Raw genomic sequence first — 14,386 nt, forward strand, 5'->3', positions numbered from 1 at the left:
TTAAAGTTCTTATGAAAGCTTTGATAATTGATTGACAGTGCAGTCAGTTGTTGTTAGACAGGAGTCTCCATGGACTCTGATGTTTGCAGATGACATTGGGATCTGCAGTAAGAGCAGGGAACAGGTGGAGGAGAAGCCAGAGAGGTCGAGGTTTGAAGAAAAGTGTCAGGTGTGATAGAAGAGTTTCAGCTAAAATGAAAGGAAAGGTGTACAAAACTGTGGTGAGACCAGCGATGTTGTTTGGTCTAGAGACAGTGTCAATGAGGAAAAGACAGGAGACAGAGCTGGAGGTAGCAGAGATGAAGATGCTGAGGTTCTCTCTGGGAGTGACCAGGAAGGATAGGATCAGGAATGAGTACATCAGAGGGACAGCACGTTAGAGGTTTTGGAGATAAAGTCAGAGAGGCCAGACTGAGATGGTTTGGACATGTCCAGAGGAGAGATAGGGAATATATAGGTATAGGTAGAAGGATGCTGAGTTTGGAACTGCCAGGCAGGAGGACTAGAGGAAGACCAAAGAGGAGGTTTATGGATGTAGTGAAAGAGGACATGAAGGTAGTTGGTGTGAGAGAAGAGGATGCAGAAGACAGGGTTAGATGGAGACAATTGATTCGCTGTGGCGACCCCTGAAGGGAAAAGCTGAAAGGAAAAGAAGAAAAGAAGAAGCAGCAGTCAGTTGTTGATTAATTGCAACTTGAAGCAATTGACAGAGTATCTTAAAAAGTAGAAAATCCAATCATTTGAATTGAAGGCCTAAAAATGTCCAAAATTCTCATAAAATGTCAATAAATAACCGACGTTCATGATTGTGTCACTCATCGCTGTCTCGCACACATGCTGTACACAAAGGCAGTGTCGGAGAAGCAATCGACAATATGGAGTCATGGTGTGGTTATCATATGGGCAATACATTCAATGATAGTGAACGTTAGTAGTTGAACGATTTCTACAGTGGTATCTTGACATACGAGTATCCCAACGAGTGTTTTTTTTTTAAAGTTAACGGCAGGCATAGCCGAGGACAACTATGTGGCGTCTTCTGTAAGTGTGATCATGACGGAAGAGCTAGCAGCGCTAGCATTAGCGGCGCACGAGGTAGTCATCAACACACCAATAAAACATACGTACATTGTAGCGATTTATCTTATTATGTATCGTGTAAAACTATGACAGGAACAACATCAAATTAAAAGCATGAAATGAATACAGACTCACCATCCACCAGTACAAGCCTGGAGTTGTTTTTCAGAGAGGTTGTGTTCCACAAATATGCAGATTAGCACACAATAAGGCAATCAAATCTTACCTTTATGCATTCCCACATAGTATCAGCATTTGGGAGCAAATATGAGGTGAAACAAAAAGGGTAAAAATACAGTATAGTAGTCCATCTGTGTGAATTTCTCTTGGAGATGAATAAAGTATCTGTCTGTGCAGCGTGTGAAAATGGCAGAATGTGCGTTCAAGGACTGTCAAACAAAGTGGGACAAATCGCCACTGGTATTAAACATTCAAAAACTGGGGGATTTCTTACTGTACATTATTTTTGAATGAAATCATGGCCCATATTTCAAAAACTGATATCCCTTTAGATAAAATTTGATGTAGTTAGCATAGTTGCGTATTGAATCGTTTACCACAAAGATTTACATCCCTACTTATTATAGATCAAACTTTTTTCATCTGCGATTAAATGCGATTAATTAGGAGTTAACTATAGACAAAATGCGATCAATCGCAATTAAATATTTTAATCAATTGACAGCCCTAGTTCACATGTATGAAGGCAGTGTTGCTGTGTATAATAGTTCCTCACATGCTTTAATGATATGCTTGACGAGCATGAGCCCTAATTCCCTAATCGACGCATGCTGATATGGAGAATGCAAGTCTGTCTAGACAGAATTCTACCAAGTGAACTCTGTGTGAACTGTGCAGACTTAGAAACAGAGTGATGCCACGCAAGGAGACACAATGGATGCTGAGGTGGCAATCAAGCTGTGTTAAACAGTGGGGATCATGGATGAGCCTTTGAGTGGTGACTCACACAAAGTACCCAAACAGACGTGGGTACGGCTGACAAAATGATTAATATAGATCGGAGGGGGGAAACAGGTAGCAGTAAATATAGGCAGCCACATTTACACAAGCATTACCTAAGGTAGTTACTGAGGCGTCACACGAATGAACGCTTGACGAAGGGCTTCAACTGTACAACTTATTCTTAGCCATAATAGTGCAACAACGAGCAACCATTCTGTTGATACTTCTTCGCTGTTGCGAGGGGAGGGGTGGAGAGGTTGTCTCAACCAGTACTTCCAGAAAAGGACACTGAACAAGTCTTGAAAGCAAAGGAAAAAATGAAACACGGACTGCAAGAGATGCAGAGATGTCCTGAGTGATAGAGACAGACCTTTATTGTAGGAAAATCAGTTCAGACATGTTTTGTACATTTACGGCTCAGTTGAAGCTTTGTAAAACAAAACAGAAGAATCAATACAATTGATCAATGGAAAGCTTATATTATGATGACTCCTATTTATAGTGAGGCCTGTTTGTGACACTGGCTGTTGTTGATCTGTCTTGTACGTATTCTGATGTTGTTTATTTTCTGATACATTTTGCTTTAACATAAAACACTAAGTCTGTCTTGCAGAGCCATAGTATTATGCCCATGTTTCCCAGTCTCAAAGTCAGCAAAAGTCAATAGACCAAGGACCTGAAATGCTTTGTATTTTGTACTTGTGGAATAAGCAGTCAACAACAGTTGCTTGTGACATGTCTAAAAATAGGGAGGCCTGCCTGTTAGTATTTGCGCCATTGTAAAATGCGTTTTTTGTTAGCATTGATGGAGCATGCTCACATTCATTAGGACAGTTTCCTTGTTACTTGACATTCAGGAGAGTTGAACTTGAAGACATGGCAATTTAATGGCAAGTAGGTACATAATTGATTTAAAAAGTTTAAGGAAACAAAAGACAAACAAAATGCAAGATGGCATATCATCCTTGAAGGGATGACCAGAGCCCCTGTGCATCTTTACTGGACTTATATGACTCATATATTATTTAAACAAACATTTTTGGACTGTTTCACAGCAATTGGTTAATTGTTGCTTTGTCCCTTTGTGGGGATGCTGCTCATGTGAGTGTATTGGATTTCTGCCACATCCTCTTTGGGCCATACTGGAGAAGTGTGGCAGATGCCACACAAATGTGTTGGAATAAAAACTTTATGTCTTGTCCTGCAAACACGATCTGTGTGTGGTTGTTTAATGAAGAAAAACGCATAATGTGTCCAGCCTTATGATGGTGATACTATCACAGGAGTCTCCTAGCTCACAGGCTGATTTTGAGTAGCTCACCAAAGGGTCAAAGAATATTTGCTTCAACTCTTATTTTTTATTATAACCGTTGAATTCAGACTTTATGCCTTTTATATAATGACAAATGAGCACAAAATAGCATAAAGACAATGGCCACACTGTTTGAGTGGAGATCTGCTTGATAAATAAAGAAGTGTACAATTTAAATGTTGCCAGTTGTAAATAAAACAGAAATAATTGACTAAATTCAGCAGGACAGATTTGTATTTAATGAAGATATTTATTTGTATTATTTTGTTCTGTTGATTTTGTTATCTTGAGCTAAAAAATAATTATTGAACTGTTTATTTCCCATGTATTCCTATTACACCAAAATATTCAGCTAATTAAATTCGAGTTTGTGTCAAATAGTACAAAAATAGTTTCACACAAATAAAAATAAAAATAAAAAACAAAAAAAACAACAATCCGCCCAAAGGTTTATTTTTTAATATTTATCTATTTACCAGGGGCCCTTGGAATTGTCAAACGGTGGCCCATGCCAATAGCACTCATCATAAATAAATTGAAAAATGTACAGTTAATCCTTGTGATTGGTGTCGGTATTGGCTGATCTCACTCATGGATGATCGGCAGCATAAAACCCTAATCCGAGCATTCCAAACTCAGGGTGTTGTCCCAGCACTGGTGCAACACTGTGTTGCTACTGCCATCTAGAGGCCTTTTTTATCAAGCCATCATCATGAGTAAATTTCTCTATGAACATGATGGAAAAGTATATACTGTATGGAAAGAAATCAGTGAAAGTATATACTGAAAATCAGTGCAAATCATTATGGGAATGCATACCATAATGCCTAATGCCTGTCCCTTTCATCTCAGGACCGCAAGCTGACCAAGGCCGAGCAGCAGCGCTTCAAGGAAGAAGCAGAGATGCTAAAGGGGCTCCAACACCCAAACATTGTGCGCTTCTATGACTCTTGGGAATCTGTACTTCGTGGAAAAAAGTGCATTGTACTGGTCACTGAACTCATGACCTCAGGAACACTCAAAACGTATGTAGTATGTCATTTATAGCTTTACATTCATGTGTTGTCATTTGTAACACAGACACATTTAATGACCCTTTAATTACTTTTAAACATTTCTATTAAAAATACACAGAAGTATTGCATTACTAGCCACAACATAAGAGTGTTGTGGTTATAATTTTCTGTGGCGTAACATAGGGATTGGTATTTGACTACATTTCCTTGGTTGTTACTGTATCTCTTTCCGAATGTACAGAACTCCTTTTTCCATACCTGTGTTTTATTGAGCAGAATAATGCTCATCACAGCTCACTTGAGCTCCAGCACAATATTAATGGTAGTAGGTTTTGTAAAAAGGCCATATCAACTGGTGAAGTGCACATTAAAATATTTGTACTTTTAGCATCAATGCTACAATGCTTAGTGTAGACTACAGCCCTTAACTGCAAAAGTTTATATGATAATGCAATATTCAAAAATGAAAACTGGGTAGCTCTACAGTACAAACATTATCATTTACATGTCTATAAAATGAATTTAGTATAGTCATGTCGTTAGAATCTCAATCTTCATTTGACTCAGACTAAAAAGACATTATTCGGAGAAGTGATCTAATATTCATGCAACTATGTCTCTTTCTCCAGTTACCTGAAGCGCTTCAAGGTAATGAAGCCCAAGGTGCTGAGGAGCTGGTGTCGACAAATCTTGAAGGGCCTTCACTTCCTTCACACCAGAACCCCTCCCATAGTCCACAGGGACCTCAAATGTGACAACATCTTCATCACGGGCCCCACTGGGTCTGTCAAAATAGGTGATCTGGGACTCGCTACCCTCATGAGGACCTCATTCGCCAAGAGCGTCATAGGTAGGCTTTTTAAATAGGCCGTGTTGAAAACAATTCATGTGGTTGCTATATCAGCACAATGAATATGAATTGCATTCAGCACTCATTTTAATAGCAGGCCTCAACTGCTTTTGTTGTATAGATTAGTATTGATAGTCACTGTAAAATGTATGTGGGCAGCACTTAGACAAGCATAATTCTACTTGATGGACAATTTAAGCAAAGGAGAGAGGAAACTGCACACTGTAAAGATTGTAAAACCTGCTAATGGTCCCTCTTGGGCTCTATAAGGATATTAATAATGAATACAAATGTAAAAAGTAATGGGGGTGAAGCTGTATTTACCTGTTCTGCTTTAAAGGAACCCCAGAGTTCATGGCTCCAGAGATGTATGAGGAACACTATGATGAGTCTGTGGACGTCTACGCCTTTGGGATGTGCATGCTGGAGATGGCTACATCCGAATATCCCTACTCCGAGTGTCAAAATGCCGCTCAGATTTATCGCAAAGTGACAAGCGTGAGTCCCTTTAAAGAAAAAAAAAAAAGAAAGAAAAAGAAAACAAATATTGGTACAAAATGTAATTTAGGCATTTCAGCTATTTTCTGTATGTGGTTGTGTAGGGTATAAAACCAGCAAGCTTTGATAAAGTGAATGACCCAGAGATTAAAGAGATCATTGAAGGTTGTATACGTCAGAACAAGAGCCAGAGGTAAGCAAGTTTTAATTTTATGACTGTGTCAAGCAAAATTCCTTCAATACCTTTCTAACTATCTCCTGCTTTCTTCCACAGACTGTCCATCAGAGACCTCCTAAATCACGCGTTTTTTGGTGAGGACACAGGGGTCCGAGTGGAGCTAGCAGAGGAAGACACAGGCACCCAAGAATGTTTGGCTCTAAGGATTTGGGTTGAGGAGCCCAAAAAGCTGAAGGGGAAACACAAAGATAATGAGGCCATTGAGTTTAGCTATGACCTGGAGAACGACAGCGCCGAGGAAGTGGCTCTGGAAATGGTGAGACAATATTTAAATGGTAGAAAAGGAAATCCTACCGCTCATTTATCATCCATTTCAAGGTAGCCTACTTCCCTGTGACCCAGATTCTACTTTTAGAGTGTTATTATCCATCTCCCTCTTTTCAAAGGTAAAGTCTGGCTTCTTCCACGAGAGTGATGCCAAGGTGGTGGGGAAATCCATTCGGGACAGAGTGAATCTAATAAAAAAGTCACGGGAGCGGCGGCAGCAGCAGCTGCTCCAACAGCAGCAAGGCTTTGAAGAAAGACGGGACTCCACTGTAACATCTTATACACGTCCATTCTGCCCATCTTCACTGGGGCCAGGGGCAACTGGACTGACTGGTGGAGGAGGTGGACACGAATCTGAGGACCCACCTCAAGTGGAGCAGCATGTCAGGCTGCAGAATGTTGTCGGAGGGGCAACACTATGCCTGCCAGGTCAGATATACACAATGATATGTTTTGTATGCTACATTTTTTATCATTCTCATTTTCAAACTATGCTTCACTCTGAAGGGGAGAGCCTTGGGTCTGCCAGCTGTGAATCTTATGCACATGGACAGAGCCAGTCAAACTCTCAGCCAGGGGAATCATTCGCCCTTGCTCAAACTTCTCAGCCCATGACTACATGTGTATGTATAACACTTGATTTCAGTTTAGTCATAAATAATAGCAAACTCTGAATTACATTGATTATCCTCTATTTTATTTCCCTACAGGAACAGCAGACACAATGCACAGGAACACTGGCCAATCCTCCGAGGCTCCCATCTGGTGAAGGCGGAGGCGTTCCAAGTGTCCCTGTTGGCCACAGTGTCAGTCTGTCCAGTATGTCCATCGGTCAAAGCGGAGGGCCACCTGTTGGTCAGACGTTTCTTCAGCCCACCACCATGGTTCCACAGGTATCACCAAGTATACCTCAGCAATATTTTCAGGTGAAAGGAGCGTTATCACTAACTTTTAATCAGTTGCGGGGGCTGCTTTCAGATGGGGCCCATCACACGCTACGTTACAGTGATTCTACAAATATGACAATTCCATCTTCATACCACTTTTTATCCTTGATGGTGCCGTCATATGTTATAGTCTAGAAACATCCCTAAACCTTTGTTTCATACACTCAACAAAAATAGAAACGCAACATTGTTTGCTCCCATTTTTATGAGCTGAACTCGTAAGATCGAAAACTTTTTCTATGTACCCAAAAGGCCTTAAAAGTATTGGGGGTATTCCGGAGGGGTACGAAAAACAGTCGGTATCTGCTATGACCACCATTTGCCTGAAATGGCGTATACTCCGATCCAGACCATCCCAAACTGTAATCATTTAGTGATCATTGCACTATGTTTAAGCCATAATCATGATGTATTCGTTGGTCTAATGCAGGGGTCGGGAACCTTGGCTAAGAGAGCCATGGAAGCCACATATTTTTAAATGTATTTCTGTGAGAGCCATATCATTTTTTTTAACACTGAATACAACTAAATGTGTGCATTTTTAAACAAGACTAACAGGTACAGTAAGTAGGGATGAGCCGGATATATCCGTTACGGATAATGCATTTCTGCTGAGTACGAGCATGAAACGTGTACAGCTCGACATTATCCGTAATCGTGATGAAGGAAAATCCTCATTGGGTAACTACTTATGTGTTCACTCTTTACACTTTGTGATTGGCTAGTCATACACAGCGACCGCCCCTACCTAGACAGACTCGCTACTGTCTGAGCGACTGAGCCATGTACTGTATCTCATTCTTTCACACGTTCTGTATTTCGCTCTATTTCGGTTTGTATGATATTTAAAGTTAGTTGGTAAATTTGTTTTTTTCTGTACGCGGTGCATCTGACAAGACAGAGCTGGAAACGGCTCGTGTTGCGTTGGTCACTGCCAGTGATTTGTTGGGTTTTTTTTTCGTCTGCTTGCTTCTAATTTGGCTGGTGATATAAAGTCAGTTGGAAAACTTTGCATGTAGTACTGAACGCGGTGCTTTTGAGAAAACTACAGTGAACAAGGCTGACAGATTATTTCCGTGTTTGCCATCACTCGATGTTTGCATGAATCATCAACTTTACACAGTAAAGTAGTAAAGTAAATAGTAAAGTCTTACAGATCACTTACACACACACACACACACACACACACACAGTACACATATAGCTGAATAATAAACAATAAAATATAATTAATTCTGATCAATCTTTGTAAATTTCAGACTTAAAATAATGTGCTGATTAAAGCCCCACCCATTTCCAGATAAACCATGCCTACTTCCGGTTTATGCTCCGCCCAGTCAGAGTATAGGTATGGACACAGATCATTTAGATGGGTGAACAGATACAGATATAGATAGTGGTGTACTCGCTCATCCCTAGCGGTAAGTTATTTTTTAGAACATTATACTGAAGCTAACCAATAAGAAATCAAATACTTGTTACCATTAATGCGACTTCTGGTGCTGCATGGTTTTACACCGTGCTCTGTATCTTTATTTCTTTTCACCATCTTCTTTGTCAAAAGAGTTTGCTCGGCAGAATTAGCTAGCTGACTATTTGATTAAAGGATGGAAGTTTACGGCTACCGCATTATCCAATAATAATGGAGTTTTGGTCTCTGACCAGGAAAATATCGGAAGGGCAGCTGGCATCGGCTCCGGCCACCCGCATTATAGTACAAAATGGATGGATTAAAATGCATAAGAAAGTTTTATAATTTGAACGTTATTTTTAAACACTCATTTCTGTAATGTTGTACTTCAAAATGTCAGTGAAAAATAAATAAATATAAATAAATACATTTTATTGTGTTCAGAAATGTCTGAGAGCCAGTTGCACACATCAAAAGAGCCCTATCTGGCTCCCGAGCTATAGGTTCCCTATCCCTGATCTAATGTATATACTCTTTATATGATGTCGCTTTAGCTGGGATCCTATTTAAAATATTTCTTTTCTACTACTCCTTAGTGCCAGTCAGTGATTTGTGTCCAGAGACTTTACTAGATGAGGTTTACAGTTGGAGAAAAAGCTATGCTACCATCGGATTTTATGTTTTTTCCCTCCTCAAATAACTACTTACCCTACCACAAATCATTTTCATAATCCTCTGACACTGTTTATCTGACTGACTGCATTCATGCAGGGTTTTCCCTGGTACATTCAGTGGAGCTGTCTCAATAGTCAAATACCCTCTGATATTTTTAAACTAAGGCTGAAATACGTTTAAAGGGACTGTATGCAACACCAATGCCGGTTGTTATCAGTAGTGGTTTAAAAAAATGTCCGTAGTGCATACACACACACAAAAGTGGTCTCAGAGAGGTGATCGACAACTTACATTCATGTAGTTGTTACAATAGGCTACATATTCCATGATAGCTAACATTAGTAGCTAAACTAATCTATGCCAAATTGCTATCATTAGCTGACAACAAATGTAACTAGTTTGTGTGTGTGTGTGTGTGTGTGTGTGTGTGTGCGTGTGTGCAGACATAGCTCATGTACTCAAAGCAGGAAGAAGTGGGATATAAGTGGGATATAATGCTTGCAGTATGTTGAAATGTAGGCGCCCTGCCGGCAGCTGGAGGAACTCCCTGCACACGGTCCCTTTTAAGACATAAAAAAATACAAAAGTTCCATCATTCTATTGTTTACATTTAAGCTTAGGTACCTCCACTTAAAAACTGTGGGAAACCCTGTAATATAAAATGTGTTAATTGTTGTGGCAAACCTTATTCTTACGTAATTTTTACTACTTTCTTCCCCCCCTTCTTTTACCACCAATCATCCTTCTGTCACATCACCGAGCAGTCACAAACATTCCCATCAGATGCATTTCAAACCGTCACACCCCATGGGTTGTCGGCCCCATCACAGTCATACATCACCCCTGTCCTCACTTCATCTATATCCCTCAGTGATCCTGCCGGGCTAGCAGGGACCATTGTTGCCCCCATTCAGCAGCCCCAGGCCACTCCCATGCAGCTAACTGACATCATTCGCCAGCCAGCACCCCAACAAACACAACCTGTCATGATCCCTCCGATAGGGGTCCAGACAGCCTGCCTTCAGCAGCAGCAAATGGACATTCAAGTTGCTTTGGCAGAGCAACGTGTTAGCGCCACTCAGCCTACAGTAGGACAGCATCCACAGAACCTTTCAGCTATAGCTGTCCACAAACATCAAAATGAGCCTCTGCAGCAGGTCTGTGTACAGCAGACCCTTCCACCAACCCAACAGGAGCAAACGGCATTAGCAGGTATGCAGCAGCAAGCTTTGCCATTACCACAGCCAGGAGAACATTCTCAACCAACTAGGGATCCTTGTGACCAGACTATCATACAAACACAGCAGCAGAAACAGAAAACTTTGTTACAACTGCAGGAACAGCAGCAGGTTTTCCAGCTTGAGCCACATCAAGGTTACATCCCACTTGATCAGCAACCAGTCCAACTACAACAGCAGCAACTGGAGCAGAAGCAAGCCCTTGTGCATAAGCAATTATTAGATCAGCAACAAGTTTATATTCAACAGCAGCAGCATCAAGCCCTGCCGGAGCAAGCACTTTTGCAACATCATTTAGAGCAACAGCAGCAGAAACCTGTGTATCAACAAACTCAGGCAAGAGTACATGAAGATCCACTGATGAAACAGCAAACTAGACAGCAAGAACCTGTGGTGCATCAGCAGCCCCAGCAGGCTCAACAACAAACTTTCTTACAACAGCATTTGCAGCAAAATCTTGTCTTACAACAGCAGCAACTACAACAGAAGCAACAACAAATCCATCAACAAGCTCGACTGCAACAGCAACAAGATGTTCTGCCCCAGCAACAGGCTCTATTACAACAACAAATCAAAGAGCAGCAACACCATGCTGCCATTGTTCAACTTAAGCAAACAGAAAAACAAGAGGCTGTTCCACGGCAGCAGGTACAACAGCAAGCTGCACTGATCCTCCAGGAGCAGATGCACGCTGCTCAGTCTGAGCATGCTACGCCAGCTTCATTGAATCCTCACATCCCAGCTGGAGCTGAAGTCATTCAGAACAAAACTCATATTTCCCCCCAGGCCCCGGTTACCATGGTTGTACAGCCTGCTCAGATGTCTCTCCCGATTTCAGCTCAAGCCCTCTCCCAACAAGGACAAATTGAAGCTCATATTCAGAACAGAATCCAGGTACCAGTCCAGTTTATAAGTCAGTCTACAACTCAAGCAGCGGCAACTATGATTGATGTCACTCATATGGTTGGAACTACCCAAGGACAGGCACAAGTAGTCATCCAAGACCAGAAACATCAGAATAGTTATCCTGAACGTACTTCAACTGTGAACCAAGGGTCTGCTCAGACCATAATTCAAACTCAGGCTTTACAGCAGGTAGTTAACCAGACCCAACTAGTTCATAACCAAAACTCATCTGCTAACACACATGTCATGGGCCAACAAAGCATACCTGCTATCCAACCTCCAGCTGCCACCAATTCTAGTCATGTACAGCATGAGACTCTTGTTCACCATAAGGTTCAAATACCAGGAGTAGTGGAGCCTCAACTTCAGCAGCAAACTCAAATCCAACCCCTTGTCAAGGTGCAAGGTCACACTGCCGCAGCCCTTTTGACTTCTCAGTATGGCCCTCAGGCCACCTACCAAAGTCCACCACTTTTACAGCAGGGAATAGTTGCACAGCAACCAGTGGCACAGTATCAGCAGGTTGCTATGGCTCCTGGCTTAGCTGGAAGTGTTGGAACCAATACAGCCAGTCTCAGTTCTGTAGATCCTGCAAGCGTTGTCACCACTGCAGTCAATATCCCAGTGTCACATCCAGTGGTCCTGGCCCAGCAGCAACCTTTAGGAAGCACTGCAGTATACTCTGTAATTCAGCCCATCTCCCAGGCACAGCTACTGATGCTTTCTCAAGTTCAACAACCAACAGCCATAGCATGTCCAAAGCAACAATTGCCTTCAGTCATCCAGTTACCAGTGGAACCCATCTTGGCTCCCAGCCATCAAACATGTCCTCTCAGTCAGGCTTTGATTCCCAGGGAAGAGACTGAGCTGCCAGCACAACAATGTCAGCCTGCTTCACATCCACTAACCCATTCTGACGCACAGATAGCCCCCAGGAATGTGGCCGATCATCACGCCCAGAGCAGGATCCCACCCAACTGTGGAGTGACAGGCACAGCACCTTCCCCTCAGCACCAGGCCAAGCACACGCTGCCAGCACACACTCACACACAAACCAGCATTCAGGCCCAATCACACTCACAGACACAGACACTCATTCAAACGCAGGCTGATTCACACACACAAACACACACGCAGACGCCAGCTGCTGAACAACCTGGTCTTCCCCATGTTGTATTTCCTGCACATGAAATTCCCCTGAGTCCGTCTCATACCTCGTATCCCCCATCATCACTACCATCCCACCACCCTGCTGCTACCCCTGCGCCAGAGCTGCCAACATCTTCACCAGCAGCCCAGGTCACCTTACCAGGGCAGGCCAACTTCATACCTACCTCCCCTTCTCCTGCCGCCGCCCTAGAGCTGCTTAATTCTCATGTCCCCAAACTGCCCCAAGCCTCGCTGCAAGACTGTGACATTTCCCTGCTGGGCATTTCTCAGGTACAGGAAGAATGAATGTAGATGAGTTGATTGTATGATTTACAGGCAGTTTTGTTATACTTAAATAGTATCAATCAGTCTAATGATATGAAAACATTTGTGATTCAAACTAACATTTTTTTCATTCTTGAAAAGATTTGTTTTTAACATCCATGTATTTCTCATTGACTTTGTTTCACCAAAATGAAAAGACAGCTTCACTTGTATCCATTGCTGATTGTTGTTTGTGTCTTTTTCTTGTGCTTCTCTGTGTTTGTATTTATTACATACATGTTTTCCTCAGGATTGTCTACTGTCAAATACAGAACGTCCTTCCTCAACTGGGTATGTCTGATTTCAGAAGTGTCTCACAGTGTCTCCATCATGTATAAAATAACTAACATTGGGGGATTGTTTAAGATTAGTATAAACCAACTTAAAGTGATGTCTGCATTTATAAGATCTCTGGAGGTTAGGAGAACATGTCATATACATTGTTTTTTTTATTACCAGATAAATATACACTCCTAATCAAAATCTTAAGACCAGTTGAAAAATTGCTAGAATTTGCATTTTGCACATTTGGATCTTAATGAGGTTTTAAGTAGGCTAAACTGCCCGTTTAGACTTTGCCGGGGTGCATCAAACATGGGACATTGAAAGGTGGAAAAAAGTTGTATTCTCTGATGAGGAAAAAAATGTAACCTTGACGGTCCAGATGGTTTCCAACGTTACTGGCGTGACAAGGAGATCCCACCTGAGATGTTTTCTACCCGGCACAGTGGAGGAGGGTCCATCTTTTTCATCCAGTGGAACACTGGAGCATCAGGTGGTGCAGGGTTGTCAAACGGCGGGTGCTTATGTGCAGATGTTGCAGAGGGCATCCCTCATCACTGAGGGCCCTCGTCTGTGTGGTAACAGCTGGGTTTTTCAACAGGACAACGCTGCAGTTCACAATGCTCGCTTGACCAAGGACGTCTTCAGGGAGAATAACATCACTCTTTTGGACCATCCTGCATGTTCCCCTCATTTAAATCCCATAGAGAACATTTGGGGATGGATGGCAAGGGAAGTTTATAAAAATGGCCATCAGTTCCAGACAGTTGATGCCCTTCGTGAAGCCATCTTCACCACTTGGAGCAATGTTCCCACTAGCCTCCTGGAAACACTCGCATCAAGCATGCCCAAAGCAATTTTTGAAGTGATTAACAAGAACGGTGGAGCTACTCATTACTGAGTCCCACTGAGAACCTTTTTTGTTCTGGTTTGGAGAGTTTTTTGTTATTTTTTTGAGCGATGGTCTTAAACTTTTGATCAGCTGATAAACAGCCTATTTCAGTTTAATTGTTGTTTTCAATAAATTACTTTTTGAAAGTGCTTTTTGTCTCACTCCCCCTTCTTACTTTTGCATGTTGTAGCTCTACTTAAAACCTCATTAAGATCAAAATGTGCAAAATGCAAATTCTAGTAATTCTTCAGCTGGATTTTGATCAGGAGTGTAATATAAAATATTAAATTTAAAATATAATGGTTATGTGTTAAACATAAGGACATGTCATATGTATC

General features: G+C 41.7%; 1 protein-coding gene across 9 annotated transcripts in view; it reads left to right on the plus strand.

Annotated features, from left to right (window-relative positions):
- si:dkey-151g10.3 (serine/threonine-protein kinase WNK3) overlaps positions 1-14,386 on the plus strand; it is a 61,524-nt gene that overhangs the window by 31,805 nt on the left and 15,333 nt on the right. For 8 of the 9 annotated variants that reach the window (XR_008570321.1, XM_054775195.1, XM_054775221.1 and 5 more), the window contains 10 exons: positions 4,208-4,380; positions 5,001-5,221; positions 5,562-5,719; positions 5,824-5,912; positions 5,994-6,213; positions 6,344-6,653; positions 6,732-6,847; positions 6,935-7,150; positions 10,022-12,841; positions 13,125-13,165. Coding sequence is in view for 8 of the 9 variants with exons in the window: in XM_054775195.1 (XP_054631170.1) it covers positions 4,208-4,380; positions 5,001-5,221; positions 5,562-5,719; positions 5,824-5,912; positions 5,994-6,213; positions 6,344-6,653; positions 6,732-6,847; positions 6,935-7,150; positions 10,022-12,841; positions 13,125-13,165 (4,364 nt within the window). In the remaining variant the exon portion in view is untranslated. The remainder of the gene's footprint in view (positions 1-4,207; positions 4,381-5,000; positions 5,222-5,561; positions 5,720-5,823; positions 5,913-5,993; positions 6,214-6,343; positions 6,654-6,731; positions 6,848-6,934; positions 7,151-10,021; positions 12,842-13,124; positions 13,166-14,386) is intronic. The other variant, XM_054775232.1, reaches the window with a different exon arrangement.

This window comes from Dunckerocampus dactyliophorus, chromosome 1 (genome assembly GCF_027744805.1).
Source record: "Dunckerocampus dactyliophorus isolate RoL2022-P2 chromosome 1, RoL_Ddac_1.1, whole genome shotgun sequence".
In the NCBI taxonomy this organism is placed as follows: domain Eukaryota; kingdom Metazoa; phylum Chordata; class Actinopteri; order Syngnathiformes; family Syngnathidae; genus Dunckerocampus; species Dunckerocampus dactyliophorus.